The 23,765-nt window shown below is 33.1% G+C and overlaps 1 protein-coding gene across 1 annotated transcript in view; it reads right to left on the reverse strand.

Annotated features, from left to right (window-relative positions):
- Positions 1-23,765, reverse strand: part of LOC149785621 (DNA-binding protein RFX6-like) — a 93,762-nt gene that overhangs the window by 35,800 nt on the left and 34,197 nt on the right. The window contains exons 3-6 of the mRNA XM_089979440.1: positions 14,063-14,186; positions 12,861-12,922; positions 12,191-12,268; positions 6,023-6,050 (exon numbers count right to left, since the gene is read on the reverse strand). Of these exons, the coding sequence (XP_089835566.1) occupies positions 6,023-6,050; positions 12,191-12,268; positions 12,861-12,922; positions 14,063-14,186 (292 nt within the window). The remainder of the gene's footprint in view (positions 1-6,022; positions 6,051-12,190; positions 12,269-12,860; positions 12,923-14,062; positions 14,187-23,765) is intronic.

Consider the following 23,765-nt stretch of genomic DNA (forward strand, 5'->3'; position numbering starts at 1 on the left):
AATAAATTTTGTGACTCAGTCATTAACGTTTTAATTTTATTTCATTAATATTAATTGTGTTGGACAGAAACCAAAATTAACATCCTTGTATTCTGTAAGTTTTATTTACGTCCCATTATCTACTTCTTGTGATTTCGTTTCGCTGTGCAAGATGGAAAATTCGATGCATTCTCCATTGTTTTGTATACCATACTAACGTTTCAGTCATCAACAACATTACGCATTTTAAAACGATAAAAAAAATGAAATTATTTACGCATTTGTAGTTAAAAGTTAGAAGAAAAAATAAAATAAATAAATGATTGCCAGAATTGAACTATCATAAGATAAGGATTTCCTAGACGGATAATTACTGCGGCTGACATTTTCTTCTTTTAAATGAACCGTTAAGAAATTTAACTTCAGATGTTATCGTACGAGATTCGGCAGCTTACCATGTACCATTATCATTCTAAAATGTTTGATGAAATAACATAAAAGGAGGAGGTGTATTGTAAAGCCGTTACACAACACGTAAAACCCGCGCATCCAAAAACAGGACTACGAAGTCCCAAAGAATTTTTTTATCGTGCCTGAGTCTTAAATTAAAACTGAAACGTTTCTATTTAAAAAAAAATTTTAAATCTAATAAAATGTATGTACGTTTTTTAATGATTGTTTTTATTTTTAAAGTTAGGGTTAAACCTCTTTGATATGCATACAATATGTTCACGTTTTCGTGTTTAGAGGTTAAAGTTCTCGTGCGATTTGTTCTTAAAGATTAGTTAATTTCGTAATATGTAGTACTATCTTCAAAGACTGCAGATTACATGATGCTAACATTATCATTTTTCACCACAGAAAGCATGTTGTGATTTTTTTTATAATAAAAAAATACTAATGTTAAATAGTACATTTATTTGACAGGTATATTTATTGCGTACAAAAAACCTATATAACTATTTGTATCCATTAGATCTTCCCATCTTGAGCTTGCATACATATACGAAATATGTCGCACACAGCTTGTCCCTAATTGTTAAAAAAAAATACATCCTCATAAATAAAGTTGAATTGGTTTCTACCCGGAATGGGATCAACTACAAGACAACAATTGCTTCAATTTCCGACTCTTTTCGTAACTGCATCATACGTATATTTTGCTTGTCAGCTTTAAATATTCCTCTTAACATCAACCAATTAGGTATACTAGAGTTTATAAATTTATTGTACATTAGGGAAAACTAGTTTGTATTATTATTCTTAAACGCTTAACAAAATAAAATGAAAAATACGGTCATCGCAATTTCATCATTTATCATTTAAATTAAATGCCACATCTAGACACGTTGGCTAGGGTCTAGCTTTGATGCGGTTTGGTCATTTAAGACACGGTCATTAAATCTGATACCGCACTTTGCTTGCTGACTACAAATTTCTCGCATTCCAGAATGGTCGCGTTATTGTCCATGAAATTAGCATGGTGTATATTCTTATCTTTCGATAGATGATGGTTTGGACTACGGAAAAGGTTTATTTGAGGATTTCTGCCCAATAAATGTATGTTTACAGTCTAACTATTTGCTTGTTTAATCTTCAAATTATTGTAACCATGCATTCAGTGCAAAATGTATTTAGTCTTACTTCGTAATTTTTAAAGAAATTTATTACAGGCACGCGAGACTTTGGTTATAATTTACATCTACATGCACAAAAATGCACGTTCCATGTTCTTAATTGCAATTACGACTTTACTAGTTCCAATGTCTTACTTGTAAAAACAATTTTACCAATTCCACGGTATTAGTTATCACAACAATTTTACCAGATCCACTAGCGTATGTGTGACAACAATTTTACAAGTTTATTAACGGAATCGTTCAATACCTTCTTTTACCCAAAGCACAAAATAGTAACCCTGACTATGTGTTTTACTTTCTAACAAAAAAAGATCAATCAATACCTTGTACATAATTTAGAATGAATAAAAATGCACATTTTTAAATTAATAGTTTTCATGTAACCACAGAAGTTTGTTTTATGGTAATTTCTTTATTACTAATACTGTTCGCAGAATGATAATTATTTTAACTATGTTTGAATAGATACCACGCACATACACGCACGCGCACACACACTGAATAAAACTACAATTTTTTTTTTAATTTAAGGGCACTGGATGACAGCTGGACATATCCATAAAATTAAACTTCACTGCAAACAACGCTGATGGTTTAAGTTTGTTAAAAGATAATGTAACTGACTTTGTTGGAATAAACTCATGTTTTTAATGAAATATGCAGACCACCTGACGGTTCCGTATGTATAATAGGTCCGATGATTTCTTGGTAGCCAAAAAAGAAAGCAATTAATAGAGGCAGGACCCACTACGGTTCATTAGTTAGTGTGCCAGGCTCACGACCGAAAGTGACTTGTGTTCGAATCCTATTATTGGACCATCCCGGGTTGGTTACCGTGGCGTGTCTTTAGGCAATGCTCTTTACTTCAAATGCCTCAGAACTAAATACCCTACATATGTTGCTGTGCCCAAAACACCACACAAATTCAACTGAAATAAGCAATTTTGGTATTTTAATATCGGCAGATCAGAAATACATTTGATGTTATAACGATTTCAATAGCCGATATTGTACAGGTTTAAAACGAATTCATCAGTCGATACTGCACAAGGTCCGAAACGATTTCAATAACTGATATTGTACAATATTCAGAACGATCTCATTAGTGGGTATTTTTGTACCAGGTTTAAAATGAAAATAAAAAGCATCAAACACCGCTGTATTTTGTGACAAATAAAAACACCATATGACCAGTCTGAATAGTCACCAGGCAGCTTCTGGAAATAATATTTCATTTTTACGTTGTGTATTGTAAAAAACTGAATTCAATATTCCGCAAAACTGTATCATTCAAAATTGGCATATCCCTATTTAGAAGGTGACAAACCAGATTCGACGTATTTTGTAGCCCGTAACCACGATCATACTAGCAACAAAATTTAATTTGAAAGTTGTGTGCAAAACAGCAAAGTTCAAAATCGGCGTAACTATCTTTATATTGTGATAAATCGAATTCCTTTATTTTGAAAGATACAATGTTACCATGACCATACCAACATAAGTGTCCTAACGCCGTAATAGGTCTGGATCTGAATACGAGTTTTAGCAGTTGATATATTAATTTCTTCCTTCCAATTGACTTTGCATTATTTGTTATCAATCATTTGAAGACGTTCCTGGCAAATGAAGAAAACTAAAGTTGTCTTTTTAAAAACAGTTTAGTGCCCTGGATGTATTCATCTAAGCCCATCTAGCTTTATAATAATTTTGTTATGTATGCTGACAGTGCTTTTTAAATGTACATACTACCCGTCCAAAACATTATTTTCATATTCTTCTATTTGTTTCTTAACATAAAGGAGATTTTACTTAATGTTGGTGTCATCTTTGAAGAGAATTAAGTACAACCTATGCAATACTTTTCTTCTTGTTCATAACCCCATCGGAAACTTGCGTGAATCTATAATCATAATTCTGAACCACACCTTTGTTTATAACTCAATTATTTTTACTTCTCTTGTCAAGCGTATGTTATTGCAGACATAGACCCGAATAAATATATCATTCAGTTCTGAAAGTTTGTAAACGTCCCATTAACTATGATCATTTACTTGTATCATTCTTTAATGTTTGGCGAAAGAAAATGAAATACAGCCGTAGCTTACCCATCATTTATCACTTAAAACCCGTGCCTACATCATGCCGCGCCAATGAGTGCCTTTGATGCGGTTTGCTATGTGGGACACAATGATTACGTTAGCTACAGGACTTTGTCTAATGGTTGGAGCCTGCTGGATTCCTAAACGTCCCCATCTTCACCCAGAGAAACTCAACAGGAGTCAGCTTTTACTTTTATCCATTTGTCAGCCGTATGGTGGTTTAGCGAGATGAAAGTTAAGAGGAAGACTGTCGGATTAGCCGTTGTGTTTAGACAGAAACACAGAATCATTTAGTCGTCTTTGACTTTAGGAAGGAAAATAAATGTATTTATTCGTGTAAACACTTGGTTTATGTTCTTTTTCTTCATCTTAAGCGATCTTATTTCAAGGAGGAGATATAAAATTATTTGATTTTACTTTAAGATTGTTTACGTAGGACAGTTCTGAACATTAAGCCGGCTAGATACGGATTGGCGTTTTTTCTTTAATTGCTACTTTTGAACTCGCCACCTCATCTTAGCATGACGAAGCACCGGTTTAGAAGAGGAAGCATAATAAGTGATTTTGGAAACCTGCATTTCTTTAATTTGACTTCCTTTATCTGTATCAAATTGATGCCTAGGCTGGTTTAAGTATAAAATATGTCACATCTGTAATGTTTGTTATTAAAGAAAAGAAGACAAAATAAATAGCCTAATTCAAATTTTCTCAAACGAATTATGACAATAAACATTCACTATGTGACAAAAATATTCCATAGCTGATGTGAAAATAAATCATTTTAAATTTTGTTTAGGTATAAAAAGGTTTAGATAGCAAATAAAGTCGCAACCCTTTGCAACAAAGCAAACACAAATCGTTAAGACCAATAAAAAAATGCGCCCTTAAACAATTAGAAAACACTTAGCAATGCCCTTCTTAAGCAGATACCCCCTAGAGAGGGTGTTTCATAGCTGTTTATAAAACTGAAAATAACAAAACAATAATGAAGACAACACATATTTTGTACAATTTATTGAGATACTATAAGAGTGTACAAATTATTACGGTTACACTTGCTTACATTTTTTAAAATAAAAAATCGATTGTTTTACAACACCGAGAACAATAACTGGAAAAACCAGTTGCCTGGTCCAGTAACTTTTTGAGAGCATACCATTTCTTAAATACGTCTTTAAATATTAGATCATTGTTTTTCTCAAGAAAATTAAAGGTAACAGGTGCCCTTCCAGCAACATAAATTTCTGCATAAATGTATTTCACAAGTTAAATAATATTAAAGTACCCGTATTCATTGCTCATAATGTGTTGAACTATAATGACAGAACTTGATGGCGTGTCACTACGATGGATACAATAATACCATTTCTAAGACAAAGAACGAAGTTTTAAAAAATTGCATATGGAACAAAAATAATTTTAGCGTTTAATATATTTGACAAAGCTTAATTTTCTATTTCAATATTTATCAAATTTATGAAAATCGATCAAGTCTCTCTCTCTCTCTCTCTCTCTCTCTCTCTCTCTCTCTCTCTCTCTCTCTTTATAGGTTTGTATAATGTAGGGAAAATTTTCAGTATGGCTTCATGAACGTCCTATGCAGTGGTTATTTATGAAACGCTCTTTATCAATCACAAGTAAATATTCTGGCCCCGTATTTATCAAAACTCCATTACTTGTAAGCACACTAAAATTCATTCAGAATTTTCGATAATGAAGACATTTACTTACATATAAGATACTGAAAAACTGTAATTTAATTACTTGATGAACGTAATATAAGAAGTGTTATTTTAAGGAACTTTTTCAAACATGATATAGTCCAAGGAAATAACATTTAAGTAGAGAAGTGTACTTGAGTTGAGGGGTGTCATTAATTAGGGACCTGGTCCTTCCGTCACAAATCTTTGCTCAACTCTTCGAGTAATAAAAGGCTGTTTCATTCTTATCAATCTTACTCGAAAGGGACAAATGCAGCTTTTATTTGGTTGTAATAGATTCGAGTAAGATTTGTAGTCTAGTAAAGTTTTAAGGTGGAGGGATCCTATAATCGTAAGGACATAAGACCAACGATTATTCTAACGACTCGATCTGATTTAAATACGACCTTTGACATTTTCAAGTCACGCACAATAAATGTTAATTTAGAAAGTGTGTAAGCACATTGTTTATAGAAGTTGTAATTGAGTAGCTATTTGAAACTAATTTATGTTCACCAAAAGTTTTCTTTGTCATTTGTTTAATCCAGACGTCTACTATTTACAGACAAATAATACAGGATGAATACGTATAAACTGTTCTTACCTCGTTTTTAAGCTTGCATCCCGAAAATCTGCAAAATCAGAGATAAGTAAACTATAGATTAGAATAAATCGTCCAAAGCCAAAGTCATTCATCAAAAGTCAATTATCGTCCTTTCATCCCTAGACACAGAGATGCTCTGTCGTCTGCTCGAGCCTTCTGCCTCGCAACCAGAACATGTCATGAATTGGTCACTAACACTCGAGACGGATCATGGACTCCAATGCCGCACTCGTGGAATGATGGAATAAAAGGCGAGTGATTGTTCCCTAATTGTGTTGCGAAATCCAGATTTTCTAAATAAACATGGCTGACAATTCACACCTTCTGTATCAAATTAAGAATTCATTGCAATGGAAAAGTCATATCTCCTTCACCATCGATGTCTTTTGGGGTTTCGTTTAGACAACAAACTTGCCCTTGCTATTTTGCAGACAGTTTTACCGTTAGGAGTCAGGTTGAATTAAGGAACATCAAGGGGACACAATTCTAATTTTACCATTGAACATTACCATCATGTTTAACGTTGTAGAATCGGTCATTTTTGGACATTTTAAAATAGTTTCACTTTAAGATTCTAGATGAACTGACCTGTCAGTGTTTTTAATACCCTCTCTCTAAGGTTTATTTTCATGATTTACATTCAAACTGACTTGTTTGACCTTGTAGCATTTAAAAACATGGAATACAAGATAGAAGACTACATCATCAAAGGATGATAATTGAATTTTATATTTATAATATTTACAGGTACACTTTTATGGCTGACAAAACCAAACCATTTTTATTATTATAGTTTTTTAACTAGAATATAACATTCTCCATATACATGAGTAGTGTACGTTTTAAAATACATATAGGATACAAATGACCTCTCAATAAGAAAGAAACCAATGCATATAATATTCGCATAATATATTCTCAACATTAATTAAACTGAGGGAACCGAAATAAAAATCAAATAAAAATTGGAATAATTGATAGATATGACGGTACCCATGCATATTTCAAATAAAAGTGCAAATTACATAAACTATTCAGTTGTGGACACAGTCTATTTAATATCGAGTGTTGAAGGTAATATTGATGTTTAAATTATACAAACTTGAGTCGAACACAGTTGTGGTTGAACGTCCTAATTCCAAACCCACCGCAAAACCAATCACAGAGCGTCACTGATTTTCTCCTAAGTTATAAAAGTGAATTTTCTCTGAGTGCTAACAGACAAATGTATTTGATGTCATCAGGTGCTACAATGCATTTTGCATACTTATTTTAAAAAATTTAATTAAAATTTTTTGGTCTTGAAATATGTCAGAAGAATATATTTAAAAGTGCAAATTACAATTCTTGAAAATTAAATTTCATTTGTGAACGTTATAACTAAGATAGTCTTCCTCATTCATGTTTTATAAAAATGTGGCAGACGTTCACCAGTAAAATTCACTGAATTGTGTCACGACCCAATATTATCTCTCTCCTGATATTGTCCCTAATATTGTTATCATGAACTGTTGACTTGGGGAACGTTTTTAAAACAGAAAATATATCTGTATCAGTGGGATCGAGAAGACTGTCGTCAGAGAGGATCGTCCGAATGATTATTGATTCAATCACATCCGAATCACTTTCCTCCATTAAGATAACATAGTGAGCGGCTTCTCTTGAAATTGATATCATTAGTTTAGTTGTGGTCAACCCGTCTCCATCATAATACCTTGCCGTCACTAATACTACGAATAAACCAGACCTCGTGTCATCGAATTTGTTTGAGAACTTAATTTAAGCTAAAACTTATTGCACAAAATCAACTATAATATTCAGACTAGACTTGCAACATATGCCATTATATGTCAACATGTTACCAAGGTAACCAAATTAAAGACAATCTTGAAAGTTTCAAGATTATGTCTTTATTTTAATCACAATTAAAGAATTTTTAACATGATTTTGAAAAACTGGCAATATATCAGTATCAAAAAGCTTGCAGTAACCAAACGGGGTCATATACAGTATCAAAACGTTTGCAGTGACCAAACGAGGCCAGATGCATTGTCAAAAAGCTCGCAGTGACCAAACGGGGCCAGATAAAGAATCAAAAGCTTGCAGTGACCAAACGGGGCCAGATATATTTTCAAAAAGCTTGCAGTGACCAAAGGGGCTAGATAAAGTATCAAAAAGCTTGCAGTGACCAAACGGGGCCATATACAGTATCAAAAAGCTTGCAGTGACCAAACAGGTATATCTAAAGTATCAAAAAGCTTGCAGTGACCAAACGGGGCCATATACAGTATCAAAAAGCTTGCAGTGACCAAACAGGTATATCTAAAGTATCAAAAAGCTTGCAGTGACCAAAAGGGGCAATATACATTATCAAAAAGCTTGCAGTAAGCAAACGGGGCCATATACAGTATCGAAAAGCGTGCAGTGACCAAACGGGGCCAGATACATTATCAAAAAGCTTGCAGTGACCAAACGGGGCCAGATACATTATCAAAAATCTTGCAGTGACCAAACGGGGCCAGACACGTAATAAGAAAGTTTGAAGTAACCAAACGGGGTCATCTACAGTATCAAACAGCTTGCAGTAACCAAACGGGGCCATATACAATATCAAAAAGCTTTCAGTGACCAAACAGGGCCTGATATGGAATCAAAACAGACTAGATTTACCAAATGGGATCATATCTGATATAAGAAAAAGTTTGCAGAAATCAAATAGGGCCTGGTATGATATTAAAAATGCAGTAACCAAACGGGGCCAGGTATCGCATTATAAGCCTGCAGTAACCAAACTGGGCTACATGTTGTGTTAAAAAGCATAAATTAAGCAAACGGGGCCAGCTATGGTATCAAAAACAAAATACAGTAACCAGACTGGCCAGGTATGATGGTGGTAAAAACCCGAAGAAACCAACGGCCAAGGTATGGTATTACAAAAGCCTGCAGTGACCAAATGTAGCAGATATGGTATTAAAAAAGCTTGTAGTAACCAAACATGGCCAGGTATCGTATTAATAAAAGCCAGCGGTAAGTAACCGAATGGGGCTGATGCCGTATTAAAATGGCCTGCAGTACCAATCGGGATATGCCATGGCATCAAAAAGTACTGTAGTAAAAATGTGTTTTATTTTTAGAGTCTTGCTAACATATTGGAGAAAACTGAGCATGATGTTATAGGAAACAATCCCTTCAGTTTCTAAACGTCTTGAACTGAAACTAATGTAAAAAAAAAATATCCGGTATTTTAAGAATAAAAGTAAAATGATCATTAAGTGTTCAAAGAGAAATATACTAATTTACATATTTCCACAATTTGAACTTGATAACCATGATGCATAATTTAGAAATAATTAGACTTGTCGCTTTTAGTCAATGAGCCAGATACAATTAAAGCAATGTTAAAAAACTAAAAATATAAAGGAAATATATTTTCTTCAAGATCTCATGTAATGAACACACCACACAGAGAGAACAAACCCAAGAAGAGCAAAACCAGCAAAACCAACAACGGAAAATACCATTCAATCAAATAAATATGTGTATATTTCACGTAAATGTTGACGGTGGCGCTACAGTTTCGTATTTTGCATAGGGATATATTTTTGAAGAAAAAGAATTTCACTGGTTTCCTCACTGGTTATCCTATCTATTTAAAAGAAGGCCATGCATATCTTAGTTATAGTTCAAGGAATTATTTATTGCTTTATTTTTGTTTATGATTGGTGGGCGTAATTTGGGTCATATAATATCATCTTGGCCTTACTTCAGATTGCATCTATAAAAAACTGCTAGCTCTGTTTGGTCATTTTCATTCATGTACTTCTTCCATTGCACTTTCAAAAGTTAGTACATATATTGTCTACTCTGGCACAGTTCAGTTTACCCATTTTATTAACTTCTAAAATTAGTGTACTTTGGACTAATTCACCCTGTTTTTTCGAGTACATGGGAGCAGCAATCTGTGTGTTTAGATCATGTCCAGCTTCCACAAGTACAATATGCAAATAAATTTTCAGCCACAGTATAAGAAAATAGCATAGAGGTATGCCGACATTCTCTCCAATGTGCATGTTGCAAATGCAAACAGTTCCACCTTTCAATGGTAAATGTCTCAGAGGTATGTAATGTCTGTAGAGTGCCACCAATAGTTACTGTATGAAGAAATTATTCGAGAATACAGGTATGTCTTAAGGTAGATTTATGTTCATAAATATAAGACCAGTTTACGACCGGTTTATGACAGAAACAAATAAACAAAAATGCGTTGTTACGTGAAAGCTGTTGGCAAAAAATAATCATATAAAGACATACAAAAGAATTTAACTTGAGTGAGTCATTTTACGGCATACCAAAGTAAGTATGGCTTTCTGAACAAGGTCTCGTTTTTACATAAAATATCCATAAGTATACAATCATACTGAGTCGATTTGTAAATATGTGTCGTCTGGACACGTTCACTTGACAAAGACAAGAAATATTCAGATATCTTTTAAGACTTGCTAACTAGTCTTTCTTTCAAGTTTAATATTAAAAACCTTAAGTGACTTCTTTAAGCGCTCGACCTATATATTGTTTATCATTTTTTTCAAAAGCTGAAACTATTAAAATTATGTCTGCAAAGTATTTCAAACATCTTGGTGCAAAACAATAGATAAAATATTTCAAAAACATCTCAGCTAAATCAAAAGCCAAATGAACGTAACATCCGATGAAGAAATATCATATTATTACGACGCCATAGTTACAAGTTCGGTGATCCCCTTGCTGTTTACACTCTGATGCACTTAACATGGAACAGTCTTCAACTTATTTCAATATGTAAAAAGTCTTGATGTAAAAGAGTCCAGTCGTCTGCTGTTTTACCAAAATCATGAATTGTCAGTTGACAATGTTTTAACAGAAGTTTCAAAATATCCCTGTGCAATACTATATTTTAAATGTTATAATAGAAAAAAAAAGATTAAACCTTTTCTTTGCAAAGCTGTGTCTGTAGTGACACACAAAATGATGAAAACTATAACAGTGCTATTTCGTCCTTAATTTGCCAACGTTTCTAATATGCAAATAATAAAAAGGTACGAATTATACGTTTATTTGTTTAGGATATTATAACTTAGCCTTTTCATCAACATAGCTTTGATGTACAAAACGAACAATATTAGTTGCATACATATTTTTCACATACAAATAATGATACATATAAATCTGATAATGGTCATTTTCTCCTATCTTGCATATTTATTCTGAGTCACAACCGTCATATCGGTATATTTATTTTTATAAATGATCACTTGGTATAAATTTAATACAAACGAGTATTTATCATTTTTTTTGCCAGATGTTATATAGAGTATAGCTTCATCTCATCCAAAATGAAATACTATATTTACTTAGCTAAATCAAAACCTGCATAACCCATATTCACAGACGGTCGAGAATAATAAAAAATATTTGTTTTATGGGTTGGGAATAATTTTATCGATGCTGCATAAGATATTTATTTTCTAATCTCATAAAATGCAGGTGTGTGGGAGGTAAAATACATAGCACCATGGGAGTACAACAAATATGAAAGCCTGATATGCGTCTGTGGATATTGCAATCTTCTTTATTCAATAATTCCAAAATATTGTTTCTTCAAAAAAAACTTGATAAGGGGGACATATATCTGATATCTTTTAAGCAAGATGTAATAAAAGTTTCAACAGTTTTAAATGGGATTTTGTCTGCATTCTTGTCGGACATTAAAATTGATTAGATTGACTTGCCTTTAATTTGCTGGCTTGAGGCTAGCGGATAGGATATTGTTTATTGCCTTGAAATATCCCTAGATCATGGGAAAAAATGATATACAAGACGCATACCTTTGAACAACCTGCAACTGGTAACAACATGCACAATTAACTAAATTTATCACTTATTTCACTTTACAATAAATACCGTCGTAAACAGGGTCTATTTACATGAACAATTACAGGCAGTTTCTTCACGAAGCGGTGGGTTTACGCTTTCTCATTAGTATGTGCCGCTGATGACATTAGGATCCCAGTCAACTTCAAGCCGACTCAAAACGCCTTTAATATGTATCTTTATTTGAAGCAGTGAATGTTGAGTATATAGTCAATGTTAGGAGGATGTTTATGACGATAAAACTATTGACATTTTTACCTTGTTAAACCTTTTCCTGTGTATACGGAGTGGTAATATTGACTAGTTTCTCTTATACCGATTCCATAGTAGTGATACCTGAAAGAAATAATGAAACTTTGAGTAACTACCAAGTCTAGGTTTTAAAGGGAAGTAACTCTGCTTATCCGTCCAATGTGATATTTTAAAACAATATTTCAAACCATATTTCTTGACTATGAAGTCCCCCTCGCCCAAACACACAAAATAAACATCATTGAAATTATGATTTAATTAAATTATAGCATGAAAAATAGTGTACATTAAATATATATTGAAAATCACTTTCATGTACATATATTTGTACTATATCCTCAAATATTTTATTTTTATATTACACGGTGGAACATATAATGATGAAGTCCTTTTTCGATAAAAATTTATAATAATTAATTCCTTTTTTGGAATAAATTTTGTTAATAAAAAACTACTTTTTGGAATACAAATATATAATGATGAACTACTTTTTGGAATTAAGGTTTATCTTCAAAACTTCGCTAAAATATTTGAATTGTTTATATAATGGTTATGCTTTGGTAACTAATTACAATACACTAAAAAGGACATGAAGACATATGCAATGAATTTGGAAAGTAGGTGATATAGTCCGAAGTGACTGTACAGGTCAAGACATTGAGTACTGTGTACTTACTTTGAGTGACCCCTTGTACCAAGCCTTCGTGTAGTTAGATGTGGAAACTTTTGACGTATTGTCTAGAAAAATAAAAACAATTAAACATAAGTTATGAAAAACATATATATATATATATATATATATATATATATATATATATATATATATATATATATATATATATATATATATATATATATATATATATATATATAATAAAAATAGTTTGTCCTAAGATGTAAGTATCATCTGATCTAATAATATCTTCTAAATAAAAACAGGAACTTATCCCTGAATCAACATTCTTACATTAAAGAGAAGTCTGTCCAAACATTGGTAGAAGAAATATACTAATTCGAGTTTCTTATTAAGAGAAGACTTAACCATTCAAGTTACAACTGTAATTGTATTACCTTCGAATACAATGGAAATTATAAAATATACGTAGATTTCATACTTGCATTGTCTGCACAAATTAATACTGATTTCATTATACCGTCCTTTGGTGTTTGGGAATTGCCGCGATGTTTTGATTTTTTGGGTATGGCGTATTTATCAAAGGAGTTGTTACAGCCGAAAGAAATGTTCTACAAAAACATGCGGTTTATATGAAAGACAAAATTGTTTTGTATCCTTCAAATTTATTATTTTCAATTTTTAACGTTTGAACTAATGCTTTCCTTATATCATAATATAGGAAATAATATGGATGCAAATAATAATAATAATAAAAATAATAATAATAATAATAATAATAATAATAATAATAATAATAATAATAATAGTAATAATGGTGATGATAACAATGAAACAAGATATAATATTAATGATACTATTAATAATAAAACCAAGAAAAATGTAAACCGACAATACACAACAAATCTCTCAACACCTTTTTACTACATTTTTGTCTTCTTTCAGCCTCTCTCTCTCTCTCTCTCTCTCTCACACACACACACACATTAAATATGTATATGGTGGATTGTTTTGGAGAAAAGAAATGACAATGAATCGAATACAAAAAATAATATAGTAATACAATAGACTGGGTTGTGGTCAGATACAAATCAAAATAGTTAACGAAAATAATCCGTTTAGTGAAATCAATCGTCAGGACTACCCTGTCACATCTATTCACGCCCTCAAAAAGGTAATAAAAAACAGAGAAGGACGCTTACCAAAACAAGTACACACCTTTCAAATAAGTCAACTCTATTTACCTTTCCGAATGTTGCTGCGCATGCTGGCTCAAGGCTTTCTCTTCGACAAAAATCTAGATAATGTGCATACAGTATGCACCGGGGTAAACACACCCCCTCACACATACAGTAGTTCTCTTCCAGCCTATAAAATAATAATAATAATAATAATAATAATAATAATAATAATAATGCAGAGGATGACAGCCACAGTAATAGCTGACATGGAAAAGAACCTCACCTACATCTAAAACGAAACACTAGCAAGGTACTAATATCTTGCGCAAAAAAAAAAAACAACCAGTAATGTAATTTTATCTGGATATGGAACTTTTAATGGTCTAGATACTTAGAGATCATACCAATTGTGATAGTTCTTCAGAGATCGTACCAACTGAGATAAGTCTGGACATTCAGAGATCGTATCAATTGAGATGGTTCTGGACACTCAGAGATCGTATCATTTGAGATGGTTCTAGACACTCAGAGATCGTACCAAATGAGATAGGTGCACTAACTTGGAGCAATCAGCACTGTTAGGGGTTGTTCCAGAAGACACTATGATACATTTAACAGCCTGAAGGATACGTTTTGAAGATGCTAGAATAAACGGAACAGCGAACTCGTTATGAAGACGCTAGAAGAAACGGAACAGCGAGTGAGACTCGCTATGAAGACGCTAGAATAAACGGAACAGCGAGTGGGACTCGCTATGAAGACACTAGAATAAACGGAACAGCGAGTGGGACTCGCTATGAAGACGCTGGAATAGACGGAACAGCGAGTGGGACTCGCTATGAAGACGCTAGAATAAACGAAACAGTGAGTGGGACTCGCTTTTAAGGCGCTAGAATAAACGAAACAGCGAGTGGGACTCGCTATGAAGAGTCTAGAATAGACGGAATAGCGAGTGGGAATCGCTATGTAGACGCTAGAATAATCCGTACAGCGAGTTGGACTTGCTATGAAGACGCTAGAATAAACGGAACAGCAAGAACACTTTGGAAGGCCCTTAAGATGCAAGGAGGTGAGAAGTGTTCACTCTTATGAGAAATTAATACAAAGATCTTAAGAGGATGTGGCAGAAATGGATGATCTATGATAAAGATTAAATGACAAGGAAAATAATACAAAATGAAGAAGAATTCTTTTGGATACTATTAGAAGTTACGGACATATGTAAGTAGTGAATAACAGTTATCTTACACCAACGTCATCTTTTCTAGCTCAAAGACGTATTTGAAACTTAAAATTAGGCCAGACAAATATCTGATGATGCATGCATATCAATTTAACATTAACGATATTTAAATATGGACGGATTAACATGGATTAGTATAATTTTTCTGATCAATTTTCGGATGGAAAACTTCTCAGGAATACTGTAAAGAGAAAGCCTGCATGAAACCTTGCACAGTGAAGATCAATTTCTATTTGATAAGGATGCAATCCAAGAACTGTCAGTTCTTTTTTCCTCTTGTTTGGTGGGCATCCAATTTTCGTGGTTTTAAAAAGTGAAAATCAGATTCTATTTGATAAGGAAGCAATCCAGAAACTGTCAATTATTTCCCTCTAATTTGGTGGGCATCAAATTTTCGTGGTATTACAAAATGAAGATAAAATTCTATTTTGATAAAGAAGCAATCCAGAAACTGTAAATTCTTTTTTCCTCTTTTTGTTGGGTATAAATTTTCGCTGTATTGCAAAATTTATCCTTTTTGCGCACTTAAATTGGTGCTATGAGTGGAGTATCTATTTTTGTTACGGATTAAAATTTAAAATAAAAACAATCCTCAAAATTTCGTTACATCACTACAAAATAGTAGCTCGATAGAAGTTATGCAAACGTAGTTCTGTTGCAGAAGAAAACTAATTCATTGTGTACATAAATACATGATGCAATGGCAAAGTGCTTGGTACGTGTATATAAATGCATGATGCAATGGCAAAGTGCTTGGTACGTGTATATAAATACATGATGCAATGGCAAAGTGCTTGGTACGTGTACATAAATACATGATACAATGGCAAAGTGCTTGGTACGTGTACATAAATACATGCTACAATGGCAAAGTGCTTGGTACGTGTATATAAATGCATGATCCAATGGCAAAGTGCTTGGTACGTGTATATAAATGCATGATGCAATGGCAAAGTGCTTGGTACGTGTATATAAATACATGATGCAATGGCAAAGTGCTTGGTACGTGTATATAAATACATGATGCAATGGCAAAGTGCTTGGTACGTGTACATAAATACATGATGCAATGGCAATGTGCTTGGTACGTGTACATAAATACATGATGCAATGGCAAAGTGCTTGGTACGTGTACATAAATATATGATGCAATGGCAAAGTGCTTGGTACGTGTACATAAATACATGATGCAATGGCAATGTGCTTGGTACGTGTACATAAATACATGATGCAATGGCAAAGTGCTTGGTACGTGTATATAAATACATGATGCAATGGCAATGTGCTTGGTACGTGTACATAAATACATGATGCAATGGCAAAGTGCTTGGTACGTGTACATAAATATATGATGCAATGGCAAAGTGCTTGGTACGTGTACATAAATACATGATGCAATGGCAAAGTGCTTGGTACGTGTATATAAATACATGATGCAATGGCAAAGTGCTTGGTACGTGTACATAAATACATGATACAATGGCAAAGTGCTTGGTACGTGTACATAAATACATGCTACAATGGCAAAGTGCTTGGTACGTGTATATAAATACATGATCCAATGGCAAAGTGCTTGGTACGTGTATATAAATACATGATCCAATGGCAAAGTGCTTGGTACGTGTATATAAATGCATGATGCAATGGCAAAGTGCTTGGTACGTGTATATAAATGCATGATGCAATGGCAAAGTGCTTGGTACGTGTATATACATGCATAATGCAATGGAAATGGTACGTGTATATAAAACCATCATGCAATGGAAACGTAATTGGTACGTGTATATAAATACATGATGCAGTGGCAAAGTGATTGGTACGCGTCTATAACTGAATATAAATGTATTTATGTCAGTTTACCCCCAAAATTTTAATACTGGATATTAATCCAACTGTTGAAGATTATTTATTTAACTGAGTTCTTATTCTTATCATTGCGCTATAGGTTTTAGTAAGAAATTTTAAAAAAAATATTTTAGTACTTCTGACAAATGCATTAGTTCTTTTGAATCAAGATATAATTAGAAGCCTGATGTTATTATTGCGTTTATTGATAAATTAAGCCTCCACCAATCAGCCAGAGAGAATAAAGATGAAATACAGGGGAAAAAATGTTTAATACTAATGTAAATCATATAACTATTAATGAATAGATTGTAAAATTCTCAGAGGTAATAAGTTAGGTAGCAAATGGTGGAAAACTTCAAATGACCGAATATATTCATAAGCGTAGACATTCTATTTCGAGTCCATCTTGATTTGACGTACTAGCAAACGAAGAGACTTTTATAAATGTCGAAATGTATACAGAACACATTAGTCCGAAGAAAATAGAATTGTTTTGTCCAGAAGCGAGATAAGGCACATATTTAAGCATGTCAGGGAAGATTTACAGATGGCCGAACGAATAAACTTTTGAAACTCGTAGCAGGAATATTGGCAACTTTATTCGGGGATTGTTACTAAACAAATACCTGATCTGTCAATAAATGAATTTGAAACCATTTTTAAGTTTTACCAGTATACATGACGACCGACTTTTATAGTGCAAATGATGAAGAAATAGATTTATATAATGATTACGTACAGGGTTACTTGCAAATTATATTTGATGAATTATATGTTGTTTTTTCCAAAGGAGAATTGAAGAGAGAATTTAAGGAGTTAAAGAACGGTAAAAACAATGGCCCTGATAATCTATTCAATGAACGTGTGGTATGTGACAAGTATGCCCTCCAGCCGTTTTTACTCAATATTTTTAATGTTATTTGCAATACTGGTTAATTTCCAGACATTTGGTCTGAGGGTATTCGTATACGTATTCATAAGCAAGATTCTGTAAATAACGTCAGTCATCGCCTTTTTGAGTGTCATGAGTATATTGTTAACTTGGATTTTAAATAACGGACATGTTAACTGAGTTGATGATCATTAGGTATATGTTGAAGGTCACGTTGGGTTTTGGAAAAATATGTCCATGACTGATAACATTTTTACATTACATGGATTGATAATTCCTTAAATTGATTCAGGTAAAAAAAATGCTGTTTTTATTTTTGGCTAACGCGTTTGAATCTATCAAAAGGGATATATGGAATAAATAACTTGAGTTAGGAATAGGATACAGGTAAAATATTTAGTACTCTATATTCAGTGCAAGAAACTGTTAAAAGTAGAGTGCGATTCAATACTAACTTTTCGGAAGAATTTGAATTTGTAACTGGCGTGCGTCAAGGGGAATGCCTGTCGCCTTCTTATTTTCCATGTTATAAATGGCAATGAAGATAAATTTATTAACAGTGGTGTTCAGGGTGTAAAACTCGGGTATGCTACTGCTGTTTATGATTTTATACGCATATGACCTGGCAATCTTTCCCGAGTCAAAAACGGGTCTTCAAAAGGGACTGTGTTCTCTGAGTACACATTGTGATAAGTGGCACCTTAAAGTTAATACAAACACAACCAAAAATTATAATTTGCCTTGATAATGGAAGAATAGCAGATGAGACTTTAGTTGTTTTTTTTTTTTAAAGATTAGAGTTAGGGTTTGTCAATAAGTTTGTATTTCTTATTTACAACAGGGGTGTTCCTTCCTACCCGCACAACGAACTTTGATAGCACAAAAGTTAAAATCATTATTCACAATAGTTAAATATTTATAACAATATGGAAATGTGCCCCGACGGTAAAATGTGACACTTCTGACACAATAAGTTCATCAATTATCAATTATCGATTATTAATTATCGATGAGAGGAATGTATATTCATTAAAGGAAATTGCTGTTGCTGTTGTTGTTGTTGTAGGGTTTAACGCCATTTTTCAGCACACGATAGGCTATACATGGCGGCCAGTATTAATGTTGGAGGAAGAACCCGGGAAATCCCCGGAAAGAACCACCGACCCTCGAGAAGCTACTGGCAAGATTTCTCACATACTCTCTTTAGCCGAATCCGAGACTCGAACCCACGCAGACAGAGGTGAGATGGCAGTGATCCGTAACGGACAGCGCTTTAGACCACTCGGCCACTCGGGGCCCCGAAATTGCCGTTGCACGGTCGCATTTAAATTGTTGCAAAAAATCTTCCTAGGGTAAAAAAATCTGCCCAAAATGATTTTGTATGTGATGAACTGTGGAGGATACCTTTACAGATCAATATATATATATATATATATATATATATATATATATATATATATATATATATATATATATATATATATATATATATATATATATATATATATATATATATATATATATATATTCTGTCCTGTAAACGAAAATTGTACATCATAAGTCCGGGATTTATTTATGAAATAGTCTCGGTCTGGAGGTAGCGTGGATAAATCAATATGTTGGTAACAAAAGACTTTCTTATATTTAGTCAAACAACGGTTATCTGACGAGTTTATTCAGGAAGCACAGAATCTTCACGAGTTAGATTTCACATAAATTTGTCGTAATATTTGGATATAAGGAGACTTTTGGATATATAACAGTGGCAAGTTTTAGAAAAGCCCTTTACAAAACAAGGATATGTCCATACTTTACATATTAAATCATTGAGGCGGAAGAGACCACATTGAACCCTATTAGATCGAAGAATTTGTAATTTTTGCAACGTGCTGGAAGATGTTTACCGCTAAGATAGAAGTACATAAGCTAATATTTTGCGAAATACCAAAGAATGTTGAAATTTATTAAATTGCTAAATTCCACAAAATATACCGTGGCTGTAAATCTGGGAAATTATATTTATAGATCCATTAAACGTAAAAATATGATGAAAACTACGGCTAATTGAACGATAAATAATACAGTTGGTTATTAAGCATGATTATTTTTTTTTTAGCTTACTATTCGATCCATCTTATCTCCATTCTCCTCAAAGAGATTGTCATTAAACAACGATATTTTGGTGTACCTTACAGGTCACTCATTAATGTGTTGCATGCTTACTTAGTATAGACACTCCAGGTATACATGAATGCCAGTATGTATGTTTCTGTGCGTGTATTGTCTATACATGCGTATGCATGCATGTATGTATGTATGTATGTATGTATGTATGTATGTATGATCTTGTAAATATACATGTATGAATGTGCATGGGAAAATATATATAATATTTATCGAATGTTTATATATGCGATGGATTTGTTTTACGATATGTACTAAACGTGTCACCATCAATTTTTGGAAGAGACTTAGATAATTCCTTATATACTTGCTAGTGGTCAGTGAGCTAAGCACAAATCAAGTTCTTATTCACTTTTCTTATAAAAACAACTCCCATGAATGCAGTCAGAACAAACAGAAGCTGCATACAGATCACGCTGTTGACAAAATTATAAGCAAAGCTAAAAACCAGGGTTATATAAGTTAGCTGTGCAACTGACATGTCACGAGTTCGTTTTAGGTGAGGTCATAATAGGCAACCGAATAAATGAACACACTTTAAGTAATTCGCTCCCTACGTGAAAAGAATTGCACGTTACGGTTCAAGATACCTAGGTGCAATGGAAAACGCAAACATTTTTGACTGACTGCGTTGTGAAACTATTCAGAACTAATGATAGCAAGGTCGAGGGTTAAAAGCTAAGACTATGCTGTTTTTTAGCTTCCGTTTTAGTCAAATCCATTTGTCAAAGTTCCAGTTAAAATGTTGCCTTTTATAGAAACTCTGGGTCCAATTAAGCTCCTGCCAACTGTAGAACAATTGATGACATCATCATATTCTTTGTTGTAATATATATATATATATATATATATATATATATATATATATATATATATATATATATATATATATATATATATATATATATATATATATATATATATATATATATATATATATGACAAGGAAAGCCAGTCTTTGTGTCATGGTAACGGGAAAGATTACAAAATAAAACAGGCGCTTATCACAAATACCAGACAAACGTTTACATGATACCAAATGAAAAAACAGAATGTAGAAAGAAAACGTGAAAAATAAGGCATCTTAAAGAATTGTCGAAATTCGAACGGAAACCCTCAAAGTAAAGAAAATAAAGGCACTGACAGATATGATAAGCGTTCGAGGGCAGATAAAAAGGAGCGTCGTCGAAATTTAAAAAAAAAAAATTGTTTTGTCATCCATTTGCATCATAAATAACTAGAATGTCTTTTCTGAGAATTAAAGACTGAGTAAACTTATACAGAGAAATTTAGAACAGCAAACTGTTCTGATAATTACACAAACTAGAATTACTTATAAAAAAAACCGATAATAATAATAATAATAATAATAAGAGCAATAATAATAATAGCAATAATAATAATAATAATAATAATAATAGCTGGTAATTTTTTCATACTTAACCTACATTACTTTTGAAGAAGGAACCACACACACACACACACACACACACACGCGCGCGCGCTTATATTGGTACTTCTAATATATTAATGTGTGTGTCTGGAGAAAATATAACACTTCTAGAGATGCACCTGAGAAGAAATATGAAATGTTTTTAGATTCAAGTCATTTCTAGAATTAGAATCATTGGCATGCACACTTTTGAATGAAAATGATTGTTACCTACTCATTTGCATAATTATTTAATACTTTCAACAGATTTAAACTTTTTTCCTGTCATAGGTCTAAGTGCTTTTAATTAAAGAAATTAAACATTTTCCATAGAAAATGCTCAACAATTGTTAATTATTCCTGTCATTGTAGATTGAGCATTATCGTTCCTAATGCGAGACGAAAACACGAGCAAGAAAGTTAAATAGGGAAAACAGAAACGCGAGTTGTAATGAAGATGAAGTAAGTTTACCCCAACCATATTATCAATAGCAAAAGAGGAGGAAAAAACCAAAACCTCAAACACAGAACAAAGGAGGTTCGATCACCTATAAAGAAATATATAATTCTCTATATAATAAAGTTTGCCACACAACATACATACTTTTGGGGTCCGAACAGATGTACTTGATTCGAACACAAACGGCGATTGGAAGTGAGTATTGAAAATAATCGGTTGGCTTGCCATACAGTCGGTTTCTGTCCTTTATCCGAAAGAGAGACTGGGTATCCAGATATACGTTTGACTTGCTCGTTGACTCTCATGTGAGTTTAATAGTTGAGTGAAAATTGTTAGAGATTTCGAAATAAATTTTGAAATGATATCCAGATTGAACTCACTTTGATGCAATGCCATCCATGGCGTTGCCCATTAGAAAATTTTGAGCAAGCAGCCTCACCCCTCCCCGTCCCATCCCCACATCGCATTTCCTATTTTATAAAAAAATATCAATTGTTAAACACAAACTAGTTCAACTATAAAGTGTGTTCTTATAGAGCCTAACGTGACAGTCAGTAAGTGGGGTGGTGTTAGAGAAGAGGTGTGGCGGGGGGGGGGAGGGGGTCAGCTACATTTATATTTGATTTTAGGAAGATTAATTTGGGGTTGTTAATTGAGTTAATTGGTCGTGTCATAGATGGGGAGTTTTTCCCCCACATAACCCTTTTATCATCCATGTCCGTTTCTTTATTTTCCTGTCTATTTATCTCGTGTCCATTTTTCTGTGGGAAAACAGTTTTGAAGATTCTTTATCTACTAATCTTGAATACCTGCACTGTTTTCGATAAACGTGTGTGGACATGACCGATAACATCTTGCGTCTTTATAGACATGTTTAATGAGATATGTGCACCTGGCCTTGCCTTTCCTTTAATTTCATGAGATATGTGTCAATGGCCGAACCTTAAATAAAATTTAATGAGATATGTGCCAATGGCCATACTGTGTCTACTGCATCCAGCGAAAAAGAGGCTTTTAGTAGCACTCATTTGATTATATTGGTCGTATTGGTTCTCTACTCTGAAATTTGGATCGTCGATAAAGGTAATGTCAGCAACTTGTGTCTTTTTATTCAGAGACAAAATAAATTAAACTATTATTCGGAACATATGTCAAATGATGGATGCATTAATTATTCTTGGATAAATAAAGTTCAGTAACTTTTTATTCTTTAGCTGGTTTGTTGGTTTGCACGAAAAGTACTGGATGAAAAGAGAAAATCTTTTTTTTAAGAGTCTGATATCAAGGCAATTTTGTTGTCTCCATTTTGGCCGTATAAACGGAATCAACCTCTTAACTACTTGCATCCTTTTGTAAACATGAATATCTATATTTCCACTAGAGCGGGAGGATGTGTATTCATAAAATGTTGGATTAGCGTTATTTCCTTACTTACCATTTTGAGTACTATTACAGCTTTCAAATTCAGCACATAATGTGGGTGATCTTCCATGACAAAATGTATCATAATAAATTGGGAGGTGGGTCTATCAATTATGTGTTAAACTCTTCGGAATTATCCTTTCTTAGCAACTGTTTAAAAAAAACGTAGACAACAAGTTATACGTAGCACTGCCATGTTTTGTGAACTTTTTACAGTGTTATATATAAGTTGTGCTGGGAGAACCCTCACCCACCCACCCCGAAATTAAAAGAAATAAGCTAACT

Source organism: Sinohyriopsis cumingii, chromosome 13 (genome assembly GCF_028554795.1).
Source record: "Sinohyriopsis cumingii isolate HCF-2022 chromosome 13, ASM2855479v2, whole genome shotgun sequence".
In the NCBI taxonomy this organism is placed as follows: domain Eukaryota; kingdom Metazoa; phylum Mollusca; class Bivalvia; order Unionida; family Unionidae; genus Sinohyriopsis; species Sinohyriopsis cumingii.